Raw genomic sequence first — 22205 nt, 5'->3', positions numbered from 1 at the left:
TTTGGCGATACTCTGACCATGTCCCGTCTCACTGCTACCTCTCCTATCAATCATGCATTGTGCATGTATTTGAAGCAGAGGCTTTGTATTTTTAGGGAGCGTAATTTGGTCCAGTGCCCCCATGCTCTTTTCCAGTTAATCTCTATGTTCTCCTGTTCTACTTTACTTTTAGTTTTTCTTTTGTTATTTCCTCTCTAATGTATCTATATGTTAGTTTTCCTCCTGGTCCCATAAACTTTTTATATCCCTATATTTGGTTAGTATTTCTTTGATATGTCTAAATTTTCTTGGTATTTCTAGTTTTTTTTTTACAAGTTTATTATTTTTATAAATGTCCCCCCTGTTTCTCATTGTGAACCCAAACTAGTAGATGTATATTCCCTCCCATGGTGATGTTGGTATTGCTTTAATCTTTTTAAATATATTTATAATATTTGCAGTCTTTATCCAAATGGGGTTGGAGAGTGCTAGTCCCCCCTCTCTTGTGCTCTATAGAAAGTTTCCCTCTTGACGTAGTGGGTCTTAAAATCCCATATGTAATTAATAATCTCCTTATCTAGTTTTTCTAAACTTGTATTTTCTATGTCCATATACTTGGTAATAAAATTTATATTCGCGTATATGTACGTTTTGGCCACTTGGGCCCGTTCCATTAGACATAATGGCGTAAGTGCCCATGTGTTCACATTCGTTTCTAATTTCTGTTTCATATTTTTATAGTTTTCTTGTTCTTCTCTTATCCCAAAATAAATGCCCAATGCATTCGCTCTTTCTTTAATTAGGTGTGGTGGTAATCCTGAGTGATTTCCTCTCTAGCTCCCTATTTTCAGTATTTCATTTTTTTCATGATTTATTTATGACCCAGAAGCCTTACCAAATTTTTCAAATTCCTTCTCTAGGTGTTTAAAGGAATTTTGGTCTTTAATAAAGTTCGTACAATCTTCTGCATGCTGTAGCATTTTTATTCCGTATTTTACATTTTTAACTGTAATACCTTCAATCTTCCTATTAAGTCTTATTCTTATACTTAGAATTTCAATTGCTATTACGTATAATAGCATAGATAGCATTCCACATAGTCTGGAGTTATGTTTTCAACAGTCTCGTGATTTAAAAGTGATATTTTAAAAATAACATACGAAAGTGATTAAATATGTTGAATTGGAAATAACACCGTAATATTTAGCATTTCTCACAATTATTCACTCGTTGGTCCAGGAAAAACGCTTTATCCACATGTAATAGCTTCACTACTTGCGATGAATGTGTGATTTTATAACTATTGAAACATTTATCACTTCCAGTTCATTGCCTCTTCAAATCAACACAATTCCATTGCCTGAAATGACAAATGAACACAATCGACTCTTAAGAAAGTTTTGCCATTCTTGATAATGGGGTACTTTTGAATTCCATTTCACTCTGATGATATGTTACCACAAAAATGTATTCTGGCTCAACAGGATTGGTGTCGTTAGTAAACTTTATCATGGAAGAATTGAGAAAGTGTAAAAAGCGCATGTCAAATAGAATGGAAGCAGAGAACATTATAAGGACTCAGGTACGTGGAATTGAGATTTTAATGGAGGACTCCCTGCAGAATGTATCAGTGCCTGTCGAAGTGATTGAGCTACTTGGACAAGCTCGTAGTATCCTTGATAAAACCGATATCAATTCTATGCCAGTCAGCGAAGACCACCGGTACAGGGCGTCGCAAGTCTATACTGGGCATAGGGGCAGACCTCTTTATGACATAAGAAAGGAACAACTACAATTTTTCATCGGTAATTTCTTAACTCAACTGACACACTAATATGCTGTATATTATATTTACATGTTCCATTGTTATCCCCTAACACATAAGCAGTGTTTACTGCTTCCAACTTCTTTTTTTTTCTGATGTTCATGCACAATATTTGATAATGCTTCCGTATGCAAGCAAATCATTGAGGTGTCATTTTTAAGCGTTGATAGTTTTCAATATTGTAAGACATGACATTCTTTCTTGAGTATCATTATCTGTCCGTCTGGCTAAATGATTTCGTTATCCTGAATATTATAAGGTATCGGGATTTAAGCTGTTTATGCAACAACACTTAGGAAATGATAAATGGTAAACATCAGTTAGGTAATGCCACTGAGTATATTATTCGCACACCACCCCGTTTGTTTGTACCTCGTTACAAATTTTACAATAAAAAAGTATCAAGAACATAAAGATGCACGAAATTAAGTAATTTCATTCATTGATTTATAATTTCTAACTTACAGTTGATAATAGTTCCCTAACACTGCGGACCTATTGGCATTTCAAATCAAACGTACGCTCTCGATATAAACAAGCGACAGATTGCTCACTGACCTTTTCTGGTTTATAGAACGGTCCATTTCATTAAAAATGTCTATGTTTAATATTTCGTGACCAAACTGAGCAAATAAAAAGGACAACTCTTGTATACACGTTAGAGACATGTAACACCAAAATGTCCGGAATTACTGAAATTATCAAAGACGGTGAACTACATTACCCCTGTTGCTTAAAACATAGACTTGCCTATGCAAATATGGCGACTATGTTACTTACAAAACTCCCGTTTGATTCGAAACGCCAACAAAATGACATTGCATGGCACTCTTTGACAATCAGGTTAGAAATTATGAATTGAATGACTAAGTTTTGTGAATTTTTTTATATCCTTGATGCGTTTTCGTTTTAACATCGGTGTGTGTGTGTGTGTGTTGGCAGGTTTGCAAATAAATGGGAGCATGTACGAATATTTTAGTCCTTAAAGAACCATGTATTGAAATTTAATATATAGTACTGTCAAAGACTTCACATGATATTCTACAATCGATACTTTTACCACCATACATTATAAGAGAAATTGTGTTTTCTTTGGTTTGTTTGCATGATTCTTTATTCCACATGATATATATATATATATATATATATATATATATATATATATATATATATATATATATATATATATATATATAGTCATGTAGTGCATTTTTTCAAAATTAATTGAATTATTTCATAACGCAAAACTTTCCTCAAGTAGAAAGTATAAAAAGATAGGATATTATTAGAAACATATATCCTATGCGTCTCAAAATAACCATTGCTTTTATTTTCGTTTTAATTAAATAATATTTTTATTACCAAATGCTGTAAAACATTATTTTTTTTTAAAAAAAAATCTGTCTGACAGTTTATATTCATGTGGTGTTTGCATCACGTTATAAAACATCACATCTGATTGGGCAATCTCAGCGTGCTTTGACCTCATGTCTTTTTATTGACGTCATCAGTTTTCATGCATCAGAATTACACGCGCAGTTTCAACATTATTATTTTCTTTTACTGTTTGAAACTTCATTCGTTGGGTATTTGGAATACAAGTTAAGTGGCTAAGACTTCAGCGTGTAAGAATAACTATACTATATACCTTATGATGTGTGCACACGTTTGCCCAAGAACTCAGATGATTTTGAGCCATCGTGATCGCGCTCGGGCTCAAAACGTCTTCCTGGTGCAAATTTTGTATTATTATACACATATAATTAAAATGTGTCTATAGTGACTGTTAATGCTTTTTATACGCTGAAATTTTGTGTTTTAGACATTACTAACCGATTTATATTCTCTCTATTATATCCACATAACATAAACCTTTATATGGAAAATCTTTCTCGTGCTTTGGAAAATTATTTGTAATCACGTCTGTATTAATTTTTCTCCAGAAAATTACTTTACATCAGGAGATATGGCAAGTTTGCTTGGGATAAGCAGGAGAACTGTAGAGCGGAGACTAGCAAACTTCCGCTTGACTCATGGGATACGATTCAGTGATATAAGTGATAATGAGTTAATATCGATGGTGCATTCAATAATCAACAACTTTCCTCGTTCAGGTAAGAGTTCTTTTTCTTCAACTAAATGACTTCTCTGTGTACAGTAAAATAGTTGTAATTTATGTTCATTGATGTGTATATTGTTATATCAGTTTTGAAATTTTTATTGGGGATGGGGATTTGCTTTTCCGCAACTGTTTTTAAAGATCAATTAACGACTCTAACTTTGTAGTGACTCCTGGTCATTTTTCCATACAGCGACTTTGCCCAACATAGCCCAAGCGCCGACTAAAAGATATTTCGGCATGGGGCTCAAACTGTAGATAATAACTGACGCGTGTTAAAAACTCTCATTTTTATTTGCAACAAGAATGGTATTTAAACAGATGAAAACATGATCAGTGCTTTCATAAACTGTGCCGATACCGTTTAACTGCCGGTGATTGTCATAGACTAACAAGTGCAGTTCGATTTGCATGTAAAACGAAATCTTGGAAAGCTTAAAGGCATTTAACTGTCTTGAAAGTATTGGTCCGAAGTTAATCAGAGTCAACAAACAAGCGATCTTGCATACATTTATCCTATCATATTTCAAATTCAGTCCAGTGGCCTGCTACTTCTGCAGCGACCTGAACACTACTAAGCTTGAAAAATACAACAACAAAAGCGTGCTTATAGGTGTGAGTATGATTATTTACACAAGCATTTATCATTAACTCTTAAGGCAAATCTGACAACCCTGAAAGTGTGCAACTTAGGTCATGACTTTAGAGACTTTCAAATTCTGAATAAGTGTGCGCTTCCCAATGTTTGGATAATTTTATATGTTTTAAGAATATAATAAATATTTGTTTAGAAATACAATTTTAGATAGTGAATTATGTTAATTGCCCCAACATTGAAAACCTCATTGCATGGCAAACAAATAGTTTATGTATGCAACTGTCATTCTGTGGAATGAGCTACCGAATTACCTAAGAGACCAATCACATTTTAATTCATTTAGATCCTTAATTATATCCTGGAATGGTACCGACTGTAAATGTTATATATGCAAATAAATAAATAACTTTTTTTTTATGAAATCAATGCTTGTAGTCATGTTTTAAATACATGTTTCTTTAGGTTTAAAGACAATCGAAGATCATCTCATTTCACAAGGTATCCATGTACAAAGAGAGAGAATAAGGAGAGCAGTTAGAACTGTAGATCCGGCTGGACAACAACTGAGGCAGTTACGGTGTATACAGCGAAGGGTTTATTCAGTTCCGTCCCCTCTTGCCCTGTGGCATATGGATGGCAATCACAAACTGATACGGTAGTGTTCCACTCAGTTATATGACATGTGCTAACAATAAAGTTGTGTGTAATCTCTAATTCTCAGTACCCAAAGTTTTGTTAATTTAATTTCCTAGGCTCCGAAATCCTAAAATTAAGACACATAATTTTACTCCAAATTTTCTATATCTTAGCATCTCCAAGATAAAACCTTCAATTCTAAACACATTTTATTGGAAGGAAAAAAGTTACAGCATAAAAAATTCAATCAGTTCTCTTAAATAGTTCGGACGTATAACATGAAAATTCGGCAAGGACATCATAACATCAGATCAATCAATGGCAGTTAGTTACTTGTTAATGTAAGTATTATTAACGATATTCAATTCATGTTGATCTTGGACGTTGATGGTGATTAGATAAGGGTAAATTTGGTGCTTATTTTCCCGATTTTTACAAGTCTATCATGTTGGAAATGACATATAGTAGTGGGTCAAGTTGATGAAATAACGCATATACAAATAATCTCTCAGACATGTTTTGTTCCTCGTGTGATCTTGTCGTGTTATATGATATTCATATTAATTGCTTAATGTGCGCAGATGATTTGATAATATATGCATCTATAAGTAATGGCTTGCAAAATGCCGACGGAGACGGTGTCTAACTCTTTAACACTAACACAATTTGAGGTAATATTTCATGAAGTTGGTAAACTTATCAATAATTGGCAATTAAAATAAAATTAATTGTACTGAGGCTAGCAGAACATAATAATTATTTAATGCTCTGGTAAGCTTGAATATTTTTGTCGAAGTAAAAAGTAGCCATCGCAGACAAATACGAAGGTAGGGGGCTAAATTTATAAACTCTATTCATCAACCTATTACAACTTACGATCATGAAATTTGACATAATAGACTCTGATTGATGTAAAGAGGTTAAATGACATGAATGTTTATGACTAACTATTCATTAGGATTTTGACATTTTGTTTTGGACATTAAAACGTTTAGCAGCATCGAGTTAGGAGAGTATTTCCATCTCATATGCAATGTTGAACACATAATGCCGTGTACATCTATCGGAACACCTAAAGGACTCCCTTGCATACAAATGTGCACATGAAAACACAAAACAGTGACACGACTATATAGTGCAAGATTCTAACAAGCTTAATCAGATATTTAGGATTTGAACATGTTTGGGAGATAAATATTAATAAGCTTGGAACAGAAACAGCTTCAAACATTGGTACAGTTGAAACTCGCGGTTGTCTTACAGTTATTATTCCAAGAGATGCTAAATATTACTCCATTTGTGTAAACAAAGCAGAGGCCGAAAAACATTTTGCCTGCATTGGTTATAAATATAAAGACAAGAGAGAAATATTATTTCATATTTTTGAGGAAACTGGGTTTGATATTCATATGGACATCACTAAGTTATTTGGTCATTTAGTATTCATGTTTAATTAAGATATGACACCAATAACTATGAATCTTACAAATATCTGAGCAATACAATGTTTAATAAGAATGAATCAAGAATGTGTTGACATTCAGTTGCTTAGCAAACTTTATAGAAACACTTGGAGATTTTCTTCAGTTATAATGCATTTCTTAGCTACTTTCAAATATCTTAATAACGTGAGTTTACATTTAACACTTATGTATGTGGAGTGTAAGGTATGATGGTCGACATTCGAGAGTGAGAGATCAAGCAATGTGTTAGTGATCTACTTTATATTAATAATAAAACGCGCGGTGTTATCATTGTTATATCCATCTCTTGCAGGAAAGCAATTCATTTTCTTGTCTCATATAACGTGGAAAGCGATATACATATATTCTGCAGATGGCGTTTTGTAATACACGGATGCATCGATGGTTTCACAAGACTTATTGTCTACCTAGCTTGCAACTGTGATAATAGAGCTTCAACAGTTTTAAACCATTTCACTGAAGCCGTTTCCAAATGGGGCCTTCCTTCCCGAGTGAGAGGGGACATGGGTGTGGAAAACCGTGAAGTTGCTCAGTACATGCTCTCATACCCTCGTCGGGGCCTTAATAGGGGAAGTTTTCTAACTGGAAAAAGTGTCCATAATTCGAGGATAGAGAGGCTATGGCGTGATGTGTATAATGCTGTGCTTTCTTTATTTTATGAGCTTTTCGTATCATTGGAAGTCAAAGGCTCTTTTGATCCAGATTCGGAGAAATATGTCTTCTGCTTGCATTATGTGTACAGAAATGTGATAAACGACAGACTATTCCAGTTTATGAATTCATGGAACAATCATAAACTGAAAACTGAGAACAACAAGACTCCCTGCCAGCTATTTATACTTGGACTGCAGCGTATATTTAACGAGAATCAAGTAATTGCTAACGAATACTTCGAAGAATTAGATCAGGTGAGAAGCTTGTCTCATTTTAAGCAATGTGGCCTATTGTTAAAGAAAAAAAAACAGAAAGACTGAAGAGATTTGAAACTGGGCACTATACAATCTGCACGTTCCTTAAAATACCTACCATTATTTTATCAATGTCTCTGTGTGTGTGTGTGCTTCTAATTAGCAGTGTATTTGATTACCAAAGTCGTAACAAATGACTACAACTTCACAGTGTGCTACTTCGTTAAGTGGAAAGTACCTGTATTTTCGAAATATATTCTATCAAGCTCATAAAACATACCAAATTTACAATCAGCGAAACATTACAATAACAATATAAAGCAAAATTCCATGCATGCCAATATAAATAGCATTTAAAGGACATCTGATTGTAACATTTCTGCTTTATATAACTTAACAGACAGTATTCGACAAAATTTTTAGAATTTCAGAAAACTGTTTGTCCAATATCGAGGAACAATTTCTTTTAGCACGGAAAACTTTCGGGCCCGGAGTGGCCGAGTGGTCTAAAGCGCTCTTCGTTACGGATCACTGCCATCTCACCTCTGTCTGCGGCGGTTCGAGTCTAAGATTCAGCCAATGTGGGCATGTGAGAAAGCTTGCCAGTAGCTCCTCGTGGGTCGGTGGTTCTTTCCGGGGTTTTCCGGGTTCTTCCTCCACCATTAATACTGGCCGCCATGTATAGCCTATCGTGCTGAAAAATGGCGTTAAACCCCACAACAACAACAACAACACGGAAAACTTTCATGAGTTTACCATGCAGAGACCAAATTACAAATTTGTTTATTGCCGGTTCTGCAAGACAGTATATGCTATTCTCTTAGCCTAACATTTGTTGGTGATATTTGGAAGTTAGAACTGAGCCACCGTAGCTCATTCTCTTAAACGAATTCATTTCTTAAGAGCCAAACTTAATTGTGTCTTTGAATCAGTTTTTTTTTAACTATAAAAAATGAATGAATATATTGCAGACAAAATTATTATTAGTATTATTTTCTTCATTTAGGACGCTCTACCAGAGTATGGAATGGATTTAGATGCACCGTTACCTGAGCCAAGTGATGAAGACAATATCGACGTGCCATCAATAGAGCTACTTAATCAGGAACAGTTGCATTCTTTCAATGCCAAAATGCGTGGAATTCACGTAGCTGACCTTTCTGACATTGAACCATATTTGCATGCTTTAGATTCTGTAGATGAGGTTTTGGAAGTTTGAAGTCGATAATTCATGTACTCTACTACATTTCCGTTGATTATATGGGGCGATTTTACTTTCTGCAATTGCTCAAAGCAGTATCTTGTCATCAGTGACAACTTTGTTTCATTCCTCCATTTGTAATTAAATTCATCTTAACTCCCTATTTGTAAGATTACAAATGTATTAATAACATAATCTTTGTTCGTTATTAAATAGACTGTGATCCAATACAGCTCTATGTTTAAAATAATAAATGAATAACTTGCGCAAGACTTCGTCAACTGAAATCTGAGTATCAAATCTACTCCTAATAGGTATGTCCGACTGTACTAAAATCTAATTAATAGTGTTGATAGTTTTTGTATTATAAAGATCCAATAAGCGGTAATGGAACATGCTTTTGATTTAATTCAACTGAAATCTCCGCAGAGTACGCATCTTACCTGTATTTATTCGTATTTATACAAATTCTGTCAGTATTATCAAGCATTTTTCTGTGTAATTCAGGGATGGCACTTTCCGTTCTGTTTGGTGTATATTTGTAATCCTCCATGATTGATTCTATGTACCCTGATTTTTATCTAAGTTAATTTCAATCAATGAAAATGTCACTTAAGCCGAGTGGAAGCAGTACTTTAATAAATAAATACAAATTAAATAATGTATTTATCAACTGAAAGTTGTGTTCTAGTTCTATCTTTTAGTTTCTTTTAAGTGTAATCACTATAAATGTAATGTGTCCTCTTGTAACTAAACGTAAAATGCGTCAATCTTTCTTAGCAGCTATGTCCTCGCGCGTTTCTCCGAGAACCTAATTAAGTGCCGACCGTGTTTTGATAACTGACTTGTGGTGCATTGAACGAAAAGCTGGCCTCCTTTGTATTATCACGTTAATTATGTCTTTTGAATCAAATAAAAGAGGTCGAATAAAAGAAAAGTTAAAAGGCACAAAAATCTTATAAACTTAAAATCTAGTGATCCCGGTCGTATATCGTGTGAACTCGCTTCATTTGAATAATCGAACACTGTTATAAATGTTATCGTGTATGTAACATAAACTACCTTAAATTAACAGACTCTTTCATAACTGTTATCAAAGATAGCAATGCAGCCAAGCGAAATGAATACTTCGTAAAATAAAGAGCTTGTTTTCACAGATACGGACCATTGTGGGCAAGCGAGTTTCAGAGAATTTTTGAACTGGCCCTTAGAGATATCCTCAAGGATGATAAGAAGTTTCATTAATACTTCCAATGAAATCACGACATCAATATTGTACTAATTGAACAATACAAAAAATGAGTTTCGACATAGAAGATCGTTTCACGAAATAAATGTCGCGTTTTTTTATTTTGTTTTTTAAAAAAGGATTCTTGTTTGGGGGTATATCAACATTTAGTCTAGTTCCCTGCTCTGTGGACTCCCGATTTGGCAGGATACTATTAAATACCACTATGGGAATTAGACTCATCAATAAAATAAAATGAATTGACGTGTTACACAGATTTTTCACGTGATGGTTGTTGAAACCAGCTGGAACGATCTTTTACAAGTTGGACATTTTGAAAATAAATGTTATGTATACAAAATAACGAACAACTTCATTAGAAAAAGCGCGTTATTAAAAATTGTTATCGACGTGATTGTAAAATGAGGATTCAGTCAGTAAACAGCCCAATTCCCTAACGCTTCCCCCCTCCCTCGGTTTTCTCGATGTCAAAGCGAAGTTTCAACAATTTTTGGAGGTACCTCGGTAACTCGCGCCCTCGCTTATAATGCGGTCTATGTTTGTGGACTCTGTTGTGTACGAGTGTTATATATATATATATATATATATATATATATATATATATATATATATATATATATATATATATATATATATATATATATATATTGCTATGTCCGTCTCACATTAAATTATACCTATATTGTTACGTATATATTGTTTTTTTTCCTTTTTGGTGCATTACTTAAGATTGCATTGAAGGTACATTAATATGTGCTGACTCATTTCAAAATCAGTCTTAATAATGGACCTGTTTACAAGTTTGGGGTAATTTCACATTTGATGATTAAGCCTGATGAGCTCTGTCGCAGTGAGAGGTATTGTGAAACATGTGAAATGGGAGGTGTTGATAGATAGATCTATATCGAGTAGGAAATTAATTCAACGTAGAGCCTTAAAGTGTATACAAGGTATAGGAGTTGAACAATGAATTCATTCCGATTTTTCTTTGTTCTTATTTAATGTTATTCTGCAGATATATTTAATGTTTTGTTTAGATATAATTTGAGAGTTGGATTACTCATCAAAATTACAAAGATCTCATTGACTTTTCACTAAAATATTATTCTGTGATTATTGTTATACATTAATAATGTTAGTACATCAGCACATTCAGGATATGGAATTCATATGAAACACCCTATTCTTTTGGACTTGGAGTATAACGTTTAGTATTTGTAAAGTTTCCCTCTTAGTAAGAGGGGTATTCAATTGGATTTGGCTGGAGTTATCTAGAGGATGACCTCCCTCGATATTATAGCCCGGCGGGAGTGAAAGAAGAATATAATTTCAACAGAGAACTGAGCGAGAATACCTGGAAGAAATAAAGCAAAACGAGCCCCCTTTGACAAGAAAATAACACATTTAATTAGAACAAATTAATAACGTCAATTCCAATTCAAGTTAGATTATATCAATAGAATTTAACAGGCGCGTCCAAATTGTATTTATTTCATCATCATAACAAAAGTTGAAAAGAGCGCAATGTCCACGAATGATTTGCATCACCACCTTCCTATCTTGACCGTATATCCACGTCTCCTAGTTCATCCTCGCTAAGCTGTGTGCTTTGACCATTCATGGACTTACTGGTCCTTTTATTCTGACTTCGTCATTCTTTTCCTCAGACTTCTGTCTTCAGACTGTCCAATCTCTATCCCATAAAGATGTTCCTTAAAAGACAAAATTACCCCTAAATTTCTGTATACCCCACTCTCTAGACGTACACAAAATTCCCTCACGTTACTCAGAGCATGTTGGCTATCCACACACTGTGTAAATCCTGACTTAGTATGGTAGGACAATGACCTTGCTTCCAGTTGCAGGTCTTAAATTACCACGCGAGCGTCTATCGAATATTGCCGTATTCTTTTACATATGCTACTACATGTTCGATTGATATTGCATGAAATTCACAAATTGTAACTCGCAGCAATCCTTAACCTACAAGATTATTCAAACATTACAAAATCAGATATAATTAGGTAAGTATCGTCCTAACAAACAAAGTAAGTTATTGCAAATAATCCTTTGAAATCCTACATATATGAACATTTGGATCGCATGCAATCAATTCTACCAATGAACTAATAACTGTAAAATTGAAAGGTAAATTGCATAACAATTCGAGCATAAACACTTTCCATGAAAATGAATAAAAATTAAATCGCATAACATCTCTAGCATCAACACTTTCCATGAAATTGAATAAAATAAATTGCACAAAAACTCTAGCATCAACACATTTCCATGAAATTAAATAAACGATACATATATGGAAAACTAATCATAGAAAACACATTTGTATAAAACAAGCAATCAAATAATAGAATATTACGTGAAACTAAAATTGCGTACCTTGTTGATGTTCTCTTTCAGAACATACGCTTCCGAGCATTAAAACCTGTCTTTCTTTAACAAGACGGTCTCCTGGTCCTTTTCTTGTTGAACAAGGAGAGCAATATTCTCTTTAGGCCTCCTCGGAAGTCTAGACTCCTCTTTCAGCAAATTTCAGACTTATGAATTTTGACTAGGTCGTCACTTTAAAGTCTGATTGCTTCTAAAGTGCACGCCTTAATTTATTCTGCCCAATCGTAGGCAGCGGTCCCTAATTTTTCCCAAAGAAATAATTCCTTTTATCAGGTTTAGACAGGTCGGAATCTGTGAATGACGGTGCGTAACTATTTCCTTTTGAAAAATGATAAGTGGACATAGGTTCCTACCAAGCGGTTAGGGTTGGTAGTTCAAATGTTTACTTAGTAAGGGCCGTGTTAAGATAGCCCGGTCAATTTCACTTAGTTGGAATGCTGCCCCTTTGAAGTTTACGCTGACATGGGCAGAGATGAACGAAGAAAGGTCGAAGTCATCTCTCACAACACTTTTCTGGCTTAAACGCGATAAAATATTAATGACCAATACATTCAACTTTAAAGTTCACTGCAATTCAAACTTCGACACTTCACAGTGTTATTTTCGATTTAATTCATAATACTATAAATTCCTCTTAAAGTTTCATTTCATAACTTATAGAACTAAATTATTTGTAAATTGTCATCATCTCTGTGAAGTTTATGATAAAACAAATATTCAATGCTAGTAAAATCAGACAAATAAATTGCTTTTTTTTCCATTCCCTATCTCCAAGCAGATTTTGACTGAGGTGAAAAATGTCAGATTACATTTTTCCGAAGTATTCGTTCAGAAATGCAAAGTCAAAAAAGAAAAATAATGCGGCATCATCTGGTAAATGTCCCAAAGGTAAATAAAGGACATTTATGCAAGTAGAACTTCTAGGAAGCATACTTCCATCATCAAAAGATTCAATCTTGGGTGGCATGTAGTATCCTAAAACTGGTATCTCTGCAAATGCCGTCACAAACTGTAATATTTTCTCCAATGTAACTTTAGCTTTCTCCGTTCCTCTTCTACCACCTATAAAAAGCAATAGAACTATATATATATATATATATATATATATATATATATATATATATATATATATATATATATATATATATATATATATATATATAGGGTGGCATGTAGTATCCTAAAACTGGTATCTCTGCAGATGCCATCACAAACTGTAATATTTTCTCCAATGTAACTTTGGCTTTCTCCGTTCCTCTTCTACCACCTATAAAAAGCAATAGAATTATATATATATATATATATATATATATATATATATATTCAAATATATGGTCTTAAACCAAGTGACAGAACAACCCGAAAACCAGCAAGTTTTGTAAAATTTAACAACTAATTTACTTCTCTAGAATACGAAATGAAAATTTAAAAAAGAAAACTTGCAGTATAGTGAAATGGATGCCAAATAGTCATAAATGTTTTATTACAAGGCCAAAGATGTAGACTAATCGGAGTGAATTCCAGTTTTGAATGTGCTGATGTACCAATAGCCGCTGGCTGATATTGAATGCCGTTCACAGTGCGGTGAATACAAAAATAGGGGATGGTGGTTGCGTGCTGAAGAGTGATTCTACTAGCATTCTGTTCAGGAGTAGGTTTCATACAATAAACATAACATCAAGTTTGTTATTTAATAAAATTAAAATGTTGTTTTCATGTGTTAATGCCGAATATATTTCATGTGAAACAAAAAGCAATATATTTTATATTTGAACATGTGAAGCTCGCTGAAATGGAAATGTCACGTTTTTTATACTACACAATGAGATATAACCGGTATTAACACATAGAAAAGGATATATATATATATATATATATATATATATATATATATATATATATATATATATATATATATATATATATATCTGTGTTTGTGTGTGTGTTTATCGGTTATGCAAACCTAGCTAGCTGCCACAAAGAAGGACTGAACATATTGTTTTACAATAAGTCGTAGAAATGTGAATGTAAAAGAAGAAAATGTCCACCTCTCTTTAGAGGCTATATAAACCTTTCACATCGAACGTCTCTCAAAATGTGTATGTATTGGAGTCCTAGTAATCATGTTAATCTAACACAACATAGGTACAATGGACTGAACACAGATACAATTTAGACAGTATGGAGTAATTCAGGAGTAAACATGTAATATCATTATGTTAATAATAATCTTTAAGAAACTAGTTCAATTATAACCATGGCGCAAACGAAAAACATTTACCACATATTTCATTTTGATAAATGTATATCTATAATCTATGCAATCAGAACGACCTCTTTCTTGTTATCTTTACAGATGTTATATATTTACCTGAAACTTCTTTAAGGTATGCTATGAATTTTTGATATGTACCATCCTTCTTTAATCTTCTGTTAGATCCGATATCTGAGAATACTGGTTTTAGGACATGGATCAATTTTCTCTGTGTCAGAGTTGACCATGCAGAAGGCCTGAAGAGATATTTAATACACGGCTTTCGGCGCATTAACTGAAAAGTAACATTTCAATAAATAAAAAAGTTGTAATCGACCCAAACTGTTTCATTGGCAAGGTTGCAATAACAAAATGGACTTTGTACCATAACTTCTATTTGCACATAAGACTTTATTATCAGTTTGATTCTTATCTAGTTATGCGCATCTTCAGTTTACCTCTCAAGAATTGGAAAATATGAGGGTTACTAAATTTATAAAGCTTGATGAGATTAGCTGATATTCACATAATCTAATACATGCTAAGCTTATGCTTTTAAAATAACCTTAACAATGTTTACAATCCTTATTTAATAAACAAGCTATATTGTATATTGTGGTCCCAAAATCACTGCCAAGATTTTTAGTGTATAATGATAACAGGTTACAAGAGTTTTAAAGGTCCGGGTTACAGCTGTAGGTTTGGGAAAGTTTAGATACTCATTTGTGCTTACATCAACAAAACCAAGCCGATTTAAGCCATCTCTAAATTGTGCCTGGACTGGTGTTAAGTTTTGGGACAGGAGCGTTTCCAATTCTTCTTCTGTTAGGAAACATGGTAGAGGCCCGTTCTGCATCAATGACAAACCTAAAAATATTGTTAACAAGAATAGAATGGGTACTTTAGAAAAGTACCAAAGATGACGCGCGTGTGATATTAAATGAAAGATATATTTAAACCAAATGAATCATTTTTCTGTTTCACGCTTATTAACTCCAAAAACGAGACACAGCCTGTTAAGCAAGAAATGTGGGTCATCACAATCACATCTTACTAGTGTTGAAATACGTGTGACATATAAGTGCACGCCAAAAATAGCAATGTATTGACCATGCATGCAACAATGTCGTGTAAACTGAAACTGAGGTATAGGAGTTAAAGAATGTCAGAAATATTTTTGCTAAAACAGTTAGGATCGCTTTATATGTCAAGAGAGAGAGAGAGAGAGAGTATACTTTCGTTCAATAACAGAATGAAAGACCTATACCATTAATTTACACGACAGACGATTTGCTTTATCGATTGCTTACCAAATTGCAGACCAAAGCTATTTATCACAAAAATTAACATGAAAGCATATTGTGCTCTGCCTAATTTTCACATCGCAAATATGTTGTCCATTTATAGCCGAATTATGACCAGCATAGTAAAAATTAAATCTACAGCAAGTAACGAAAATATAACACTTACCACAAACTAGTCCTGCACCAAAATAGTATTTCCTTTCAAGTCCACCGGAGTCATCTTTCAGTGTGTATGCACCCTCCTCAGCCATTTCAAAAAGTCTCCATTCTTCTTTTATTATCTCTTGCATCATATGAGTGAGGAACTCCTTCCTTGGTCCCCCTAGCTCGGAAGCCTCTTCTCCATAAAATGTCACCTCAAGGGATACCGGAAGGTTGGGCGCTTCCAAGATCTCCTCCATTCCTGTTGCAAACATATTCATCCGCGACACATAGATGGGTTGGGTTTCACCCCCCAGCGGTTCTGTTAATGATGTTTGGTCTAACTGTCTTCCAGTCATTACAGATTTTTGAAAATAGCGCAAGACAACTACTGGGTCATGAATGTCCTTGCTGTGGCAACAAAAAAGAGGAAGTCAAGGTACTTAAATTACTAAATTCAGGTGGAATTTTGTAAACTAAGAAGGCGTCAATATATACTGAAACAAGAGAAAAGAAAAGCAACGGAGTCTAATAATGGCATCCGTCCGTCTACGGGAGACGATGGCATAGCTCCAAAGTACGCTTTTGCTTATCCTTCTTTTTTCTTTTTAGAAAAAAAAAGAAAAAAAAAAAGAAGGATAAGCAAAAGCGTACTTTGGAGCTATGCCATCGTCTCCCGTAGACTAATTCAAAGGGCAAACACTCATTCATGTGCATGTGGCAGTGAGAAATAAAGATATCCACTGTAAACATGTAATTGAAGCCAAGCTATATACATGAATTAATATATTTTACTTGGATAACAAAGCAGAAGATATTCAACAAGATTAACTAGTTAATAGTTATATTAGCAATCGGTGCTTATCGGTGTGCGTGTGTTTGTGTTAAACCAGTCTTTAATGTTAAGAAAACAGTTACCTTTTTGCAGATGGAAACATAAACAGGTCACTTGGCACAAAAATACATAGTCCAGCATGTAAAATGAACTAGTTAGAGTTACCTGCATCTTATTATGCATTATTATGACTCATCTAGACAAAAGAATTTCCACTATCTCATATAAAGTAGTGTATCGCTGAAAAGGCACAGATTGGCCTCAAGAAGAAAATTTTGTTTTTCATATACTTTGATCAAAGACTTTTGATCAATTTTTTTCTAAGCATGAATGCATACAGCAACCATACAACGTGACATCTCATAATTGGATCTTTCCGAAAAATATTTTTTTAAAACATCTTACACTTCTTCCAAAATCACAGCCATGTTGTCAACTAAACAAGAAGACCTGTAATTTGTCATTACAGTATGATACAGATCACCAATGTTGGGATGTCCGGTTACATCATTATGACGTTCAGTGTTTCTTGATCCAGCACCATGCTCTTCACTGGTACGTTGTACTATTGCTACTATACCAGCATGCTCGCTAGTCCCTGAGTTGGGAAACATGGCCACGACATTATCCTGTTGTCTGATAGTTGGAACTGTGGGTACATTACTGTACATTGCACCAGTGTTGAGAGGTGGGTCTACGGTACTGGTGTTGTTGTGTGTTGTTACAACACTAGGCTGCTCACTAACGTTAGCTGGATCATCGCTGAAAACACATAAATATATTTACAACATTTGACAAATCAGATGATTATAGATCGATTCAGATTTATGTCGTCCTGTAAGTTTCATAAAAAGCATATGCATTCTACAAGACATATATTTTAGATAAGAACTGTACTGTAATAGTTGAAATATATGTAGGACATAACTGGAATGACTATGAAGTGGCATATTTATTAATCAAGGATGATTAAATTCCATCATCAGACTCTGTAACATGCAAGAGGATTGACAATGAAGCAAAACATCGCGTAAAAATCCACCAACAGGACATTTAGTTAGTTTACATGGGTAGTGACCAGTGGACTGAGTAAAGGGGACAATGTATGATCAATCTGCACTGGAGCCTCACTTTCTTTTTCACTAAAGTGATGCTCTATTGTGATGCTTAGTGGATTCCATACATTTATATGCAGTCTACTTCCAGTAAATCACATATCAAGTTTGCAGGAACTGTACGAATGTAAATCATGTATCAGTTGTACGTGCAACTATACTATACTCTACACAAATATGAATCATTTTTCAAATGTACAGGGAGTTAGTTACACACTCTACACAAATATGTATCATTTATCAAATGTAGAGGGAGTTAGTTACACACTCTACACAAATATGTATCATTTATCAAATGTAGAGGGAGTTAGTTACACACTCTACACAAATATGAATCATTTAAAGCAAATAATCAAGCATTGAAGGATGGACAGAAGACCGTCACACAAATTGTCTAGTCCTGAGTCAAGTAGATCTAAAACCGAGGTTCAAAGACATACAACTTGCTTGAAAATTTCAATGAAATCTGCATCTTCTCCTGATTTCTGAAAATCATAAAAAATATTGGTTACGTTTTTAGCAATAACACTCTCAATCCCCAAAATTACGTAAATACTCTGCACACATGATACCATCGCATAAATTTAGTGATCTAAACAACAGGCACTTTCTAACCAAACGAAATGCATACCCTTTGATTCTGTCTAGGTATCAGTAAAGTTTGTAAAAAAATACTCTCAACAGAAAAGCAAAGCAAAACTTCATTTACACAGCACTTCATCTTCGCTAGCCAAGCTTCCGATACGATAATCCTATCTACACCTTGGCGGATCGAACATATATACTGGTGCTTTGTCCTAGCGACATCTATTGGATTTCCTGAACTGCCTCCCATCGTACATAATGCCAAGTAACCAATAGTGTGGTGCATTCTACATTGGCCGAAAATAATGGAGGCAATTGACCTAAAAGGATACTTTGGATGTTTAACCTCGAAAGTATAACTATGTACCAGAGTGAAGCCATTACAGGTGTATTTGAGAGAAAGGAAATTGTGCAAACACGGACTGGGACTAGAAAATTGCTTACTTATCCGTCCATTCTAGCTGTGTGCTCCCCTTGTCCCAATCATGTAGGAACAGTGTTCACATTTGAACAACTTAATTTTATTTGGATGCGGTGGCTTGCCGTTGCATCCAGTGAAATTCATAGACATGAAACACAGAAATATCTGCCCGGATACGTCGAGGCGGTGATAGGTTATCATATCGGAACCTTGCCTTGCGAAGATGACAGCCCTTAGAAATTGCACCTTTGTCTAATATACATGAATTGTATATAAACGGAGGTAACATACTGTTGGATTAATGTTAAAGCTTTAACATGAGCAAAATACCTGATACAATTAATTGATAATCAGACTACCTTACCTGACAAGTTTGCATGTGTTCTCTCAGGTCCTTTATAGGTACCATGCTTGAACAAGACAAACACTTTTCTTGCTCTTCAAAAGAGTCTTCTATGTCAATTATAGCGATACTCTTCTGAATCGGCCTGATGTATATGCGACCTGTACCGAACTCCCTAATGTCTTCTGCACTGCATCTTCCGTGACTTACTGTGGTTAAAACTTTTTTGGAGTTACTTTTTAGCGTTAACAGCTCAAAACCACCACACTGATCTCAAGCCGGAAAAGAGCTGGAAAACAGATAATGAATATTACATTTTTTTATTTTCGAGTACGGATAACACTTTTATATCAATGTTCACTTTTAAACTCAATTTTAAGACAATTATGTAATGTGTTTGTTTGGCGTTAGGATTTCAGGAATAAAGATATGGTTAAATTTATTTAAAAGGTAGGTTCAAGCTGGAAATATTGAATGGATGATGTTGAGTGCTGAGAGGAATCGTCATCGAGTATTATATTTCAGTAATTTCTTGAATATCATTCAATTATTTTTACTCAGATAATATTGTTTTGTGAACGTATCTAAAATTTGGTTTATACTTTTACTTGATTTTGACAAGTAAACCGTAGGACATAGCTTGTTCAACCAAATCTTACTTGTCCGCATAAACGTTAAGAAAAACACCTGGTCTTACAAGTACAGTATTAAAACTAATCGCAAAAGGGGATACAGTTAAGTCTATAAATAAAATAGACAATATCTACTGAATCTGTACATTTCAAATTTTACATAGTGTTTCTGAACTTTTATTTTGTGGAATATTCTATTTAAAAATGCAATAGGAGCTTAACGCATAATTTATGGTCCAACAAATATTAGCTTCCACCACTCCCACTCACACATAAGCTTGATGGTTTAGCAATAAGTACTTAATTGTTTGATTTACCAAGAAACAATATTCTAAGTAAACATTAAAGAAAAACATTTCCAGCTGGAATATTCTTTTCATGTTGAGGCTTGGAACACCTTGAAGATGGGAATTTGTACATGTTCGCATTGTTGAGAGGAATTTAAGTTCTATGACTCAACAAATCTGTATATTGTGAAATAGAAGTGCACACATAGATACAATTTGAAAGAGACATTTGCATCAAGAAAAACAGTAGATATAACTCACATCAACAAGCGATGGAGTATCTTCTCTATTATGACTTCAACTGTAACTAGATGAGCAACCTAGGGGCGGAAACCGAGTTGCATAGTGCCTACATGCTGTTGCTTTTTTTACAGTTCATTCTCTATAGATTTAGAACGTAACATACAAGCATTTATTCGCATGCACTTCACTCGTTTCCTTCATTCCAAAAATTTGCCGATCACCTTTCATTACTTTTTCTAAAACATAATTACCTTAGTATGGCCTGTCTCACTTGGTCATGCAAAGCATCAGCAGGAATAATAACTTTCTTTTCCCCAAGGCCATTTTTACGTAGGATTCTCCTTTCTTACAGAAATGGAATATTTGTAGAAGTATTGGAACTCAGACAAACAAAAGATCGAGTCATAGTGCGACCTAAAATAGAAATATGTATCACCGCAGTTTACTTGTTTTGGTGACTTATCAGGACATAAAAATGAGCAATATTTCCTAAAACTTTATATAACTTTATGTTGCATGAGTGAAGCAGCTAGGTATGTGTTTGTGAGACATGGATGCCCACACGTTCCTGTTGAACAAAAATTCAAGTAAGAAATAAATATGCATGTATTTATAAATCATACTTAGGTTTCATATTCTCTGTTGCAATAGTGTGTGAAAAAATGTGATAAATTCCATTTTGTACATTTTAAATGTAGGCATTTCATCAAAATCAAACAATGTAAATTTGTGAATCGTCAAACACACTAACGAAAAGACATAGCAGAACAAAAACAATAACAACATAAAGAGGGGAGAAACAAACACATATTAACATTTGTGCATCGTAAGACAGACACACATCACGCAGACAGTCAATACAATAGTTGGGGTACTTATTTTATATTCAAAATAGTACTAGTACAGAATATTAAAAAAGAAACAAACACTGTGCCTTGTTCTAGTGGTTAACTTGAATGTTGAAGTGATGTGGTGCTGGTTTCACATCAAGACAATAAAGGCTATATATTGACTATATATATGGGATAACCTATCTGTGTGAGAGTATTTGTGTGTCTGTGTGTACACGTTCAATCTGATGCATTGTATGAAATGTATTTTTCCATTCATAAGTGTTGTCTTGGGTGCTTAATATGGCAAAAAACAAAACAGAAATAAAGCAACTATATAAAATAGTGATATATAGTGATAATGAAGGGTACCTTTTCTTCTCCCATCAATCCTTACCAAATTGTTATCAGTCCTACCAGTTCTTGACCTATATGGATTTAATCTCTGTGCAAAACAAAAAGAACATGTGACAAGTCTAAATGTACAGAAAAAAAGATTATGTGGGTTTTTCTCATATAACAAAAGATGATGCCTAGGTCATTATATTTTGGGGGAAATCAATAACATTTCATGGTGATATTCGTTTACTCTTCTATTGAAAGAAGACCTGTTTGATACACTAGGCTTCTATGAATGTTATAGGGCTTATGTGTATGGAAACACACTTTATGAATCATAACGTTTAATTAAAGTTTAGCGGATATTATATTTTTACACATTATCAATAGGACATTAGCAAGTTACGGAAAGGCAAAACTATAAATCAGTCCGTGTTAATAGTTTCATTGTTTTTCGCATAGCATTTA

At 34.1% G+C, this 22205-nt stretch overlaps 2 protein-coding genes and 2 long non-coding RNA genes across 5 annotated transcripts; 1 reads left to right on the top strand and 3 right to left on the bottom strand.

The window, feature by feature from the left end:
* The first annotated feature begins 1444 nt into the window (after positions 1 to 1444).
* Positions 1445 to 9152, top strand: LOC149773663 (uncharacterized). The gene is made up of 5 exons (XM_089946247.1): positions 1445 to 1784; positions 3748 to 3918; positions 4984 to 5176; positions 6994 to 7549; positions 8556 to 9152. The coding sequence occupies exons 1-5, from the start codon at positions 1445 to 1447 to the stop codon at positions 8766 to 8768; spliced, it is 1473 nt and encodes a 490-aa protein (XP_089802373.1). The 3' UTR covers positions 8769 to 9152.
* Positions 9153 to 11474: 2322 nt separating this feature from the next.
* On the bottom strand, positions 11475 to 12709 carry LOC149773662 (uncharacterized). The gene is made up of 2 exons (XR_016417332.1): positions 12397 to 12709; positions 11475 to 11711 (listed from the first exon to the last, which is right to left on the bottom strand). It is a non-coding gene; the product is annotated as an uncharacterized LOC149773662 (long non-coding RNA).
* A 361-nt stretch (positions 12710 to 13070) lies between these two features.
* LOC149773661 (uncharacterized) lies at positions 13071 to 16460 on the bottom strand. Its single transcript, XM_089946246.1, has 5 exons — positions 16133 to 16460; positions 15396 to 15529; positions 14780 to 14957; positions 13579 to 13675; positions 13071 to 13098 (listed from the first exon to the last, which is right to left on the bottom strand). The coding sequence occupies exons 1-5, from the start codon at positions 16386 to 16388 to the stop codon at positions 13071 to 13073; spliced, it is 693 nt and encodes a 230-aa protein (XP_089802372.1). The 5' UTR covers positions 16389 to 16460.
* LOC149773660 (uncharacterized) lies at positions 16458 to 21805 on the bottom strand. Of its 2 annotated transcripts, XR_016417319.1 has the most exons (5): positions 21771 to 21805; positions 20820 to 20982; positions 19428 to 19695; positions 17348 to 17704; positions 16458 to 16518 (listed from the first exon to the last, which is right to left on the bottom strand). It is a non-coding gene; the product is annotated as an uncharacterized LOC149773660 (long non-coding RNA). The 2 variants fall into 2 exon arrangements; XR_016417318.1 differs by lacking the exon at positions 21771 to 21805 and having other exon boundaries at positions 20820 to 21108.
* Positions 21806 to 22205: the final 400 nt, after the last annotated feature.

The sequence above is a fragment of the Sinohyriopsis cumingii genome, unplaced genomic scaffold (genome assembly GCF_028554795.1).
Source record: "Sinohyriopsis cumingii isolate HCF-2022 unplaced genomic scaffold, ASM2855479v2 utg000622l, whole genome shotgun sequence".
NCBI lineage: Eukaryota > Metazoa > Mollusca > Bivalvia > Unionida > Unionidae > Sinohyriopsis > Sinohyriopsis cumingii.
Note: the sequence above shows the minus strand (reverse complement) of the source record. Positions and strands in the feature narration are given on the sequence as shown.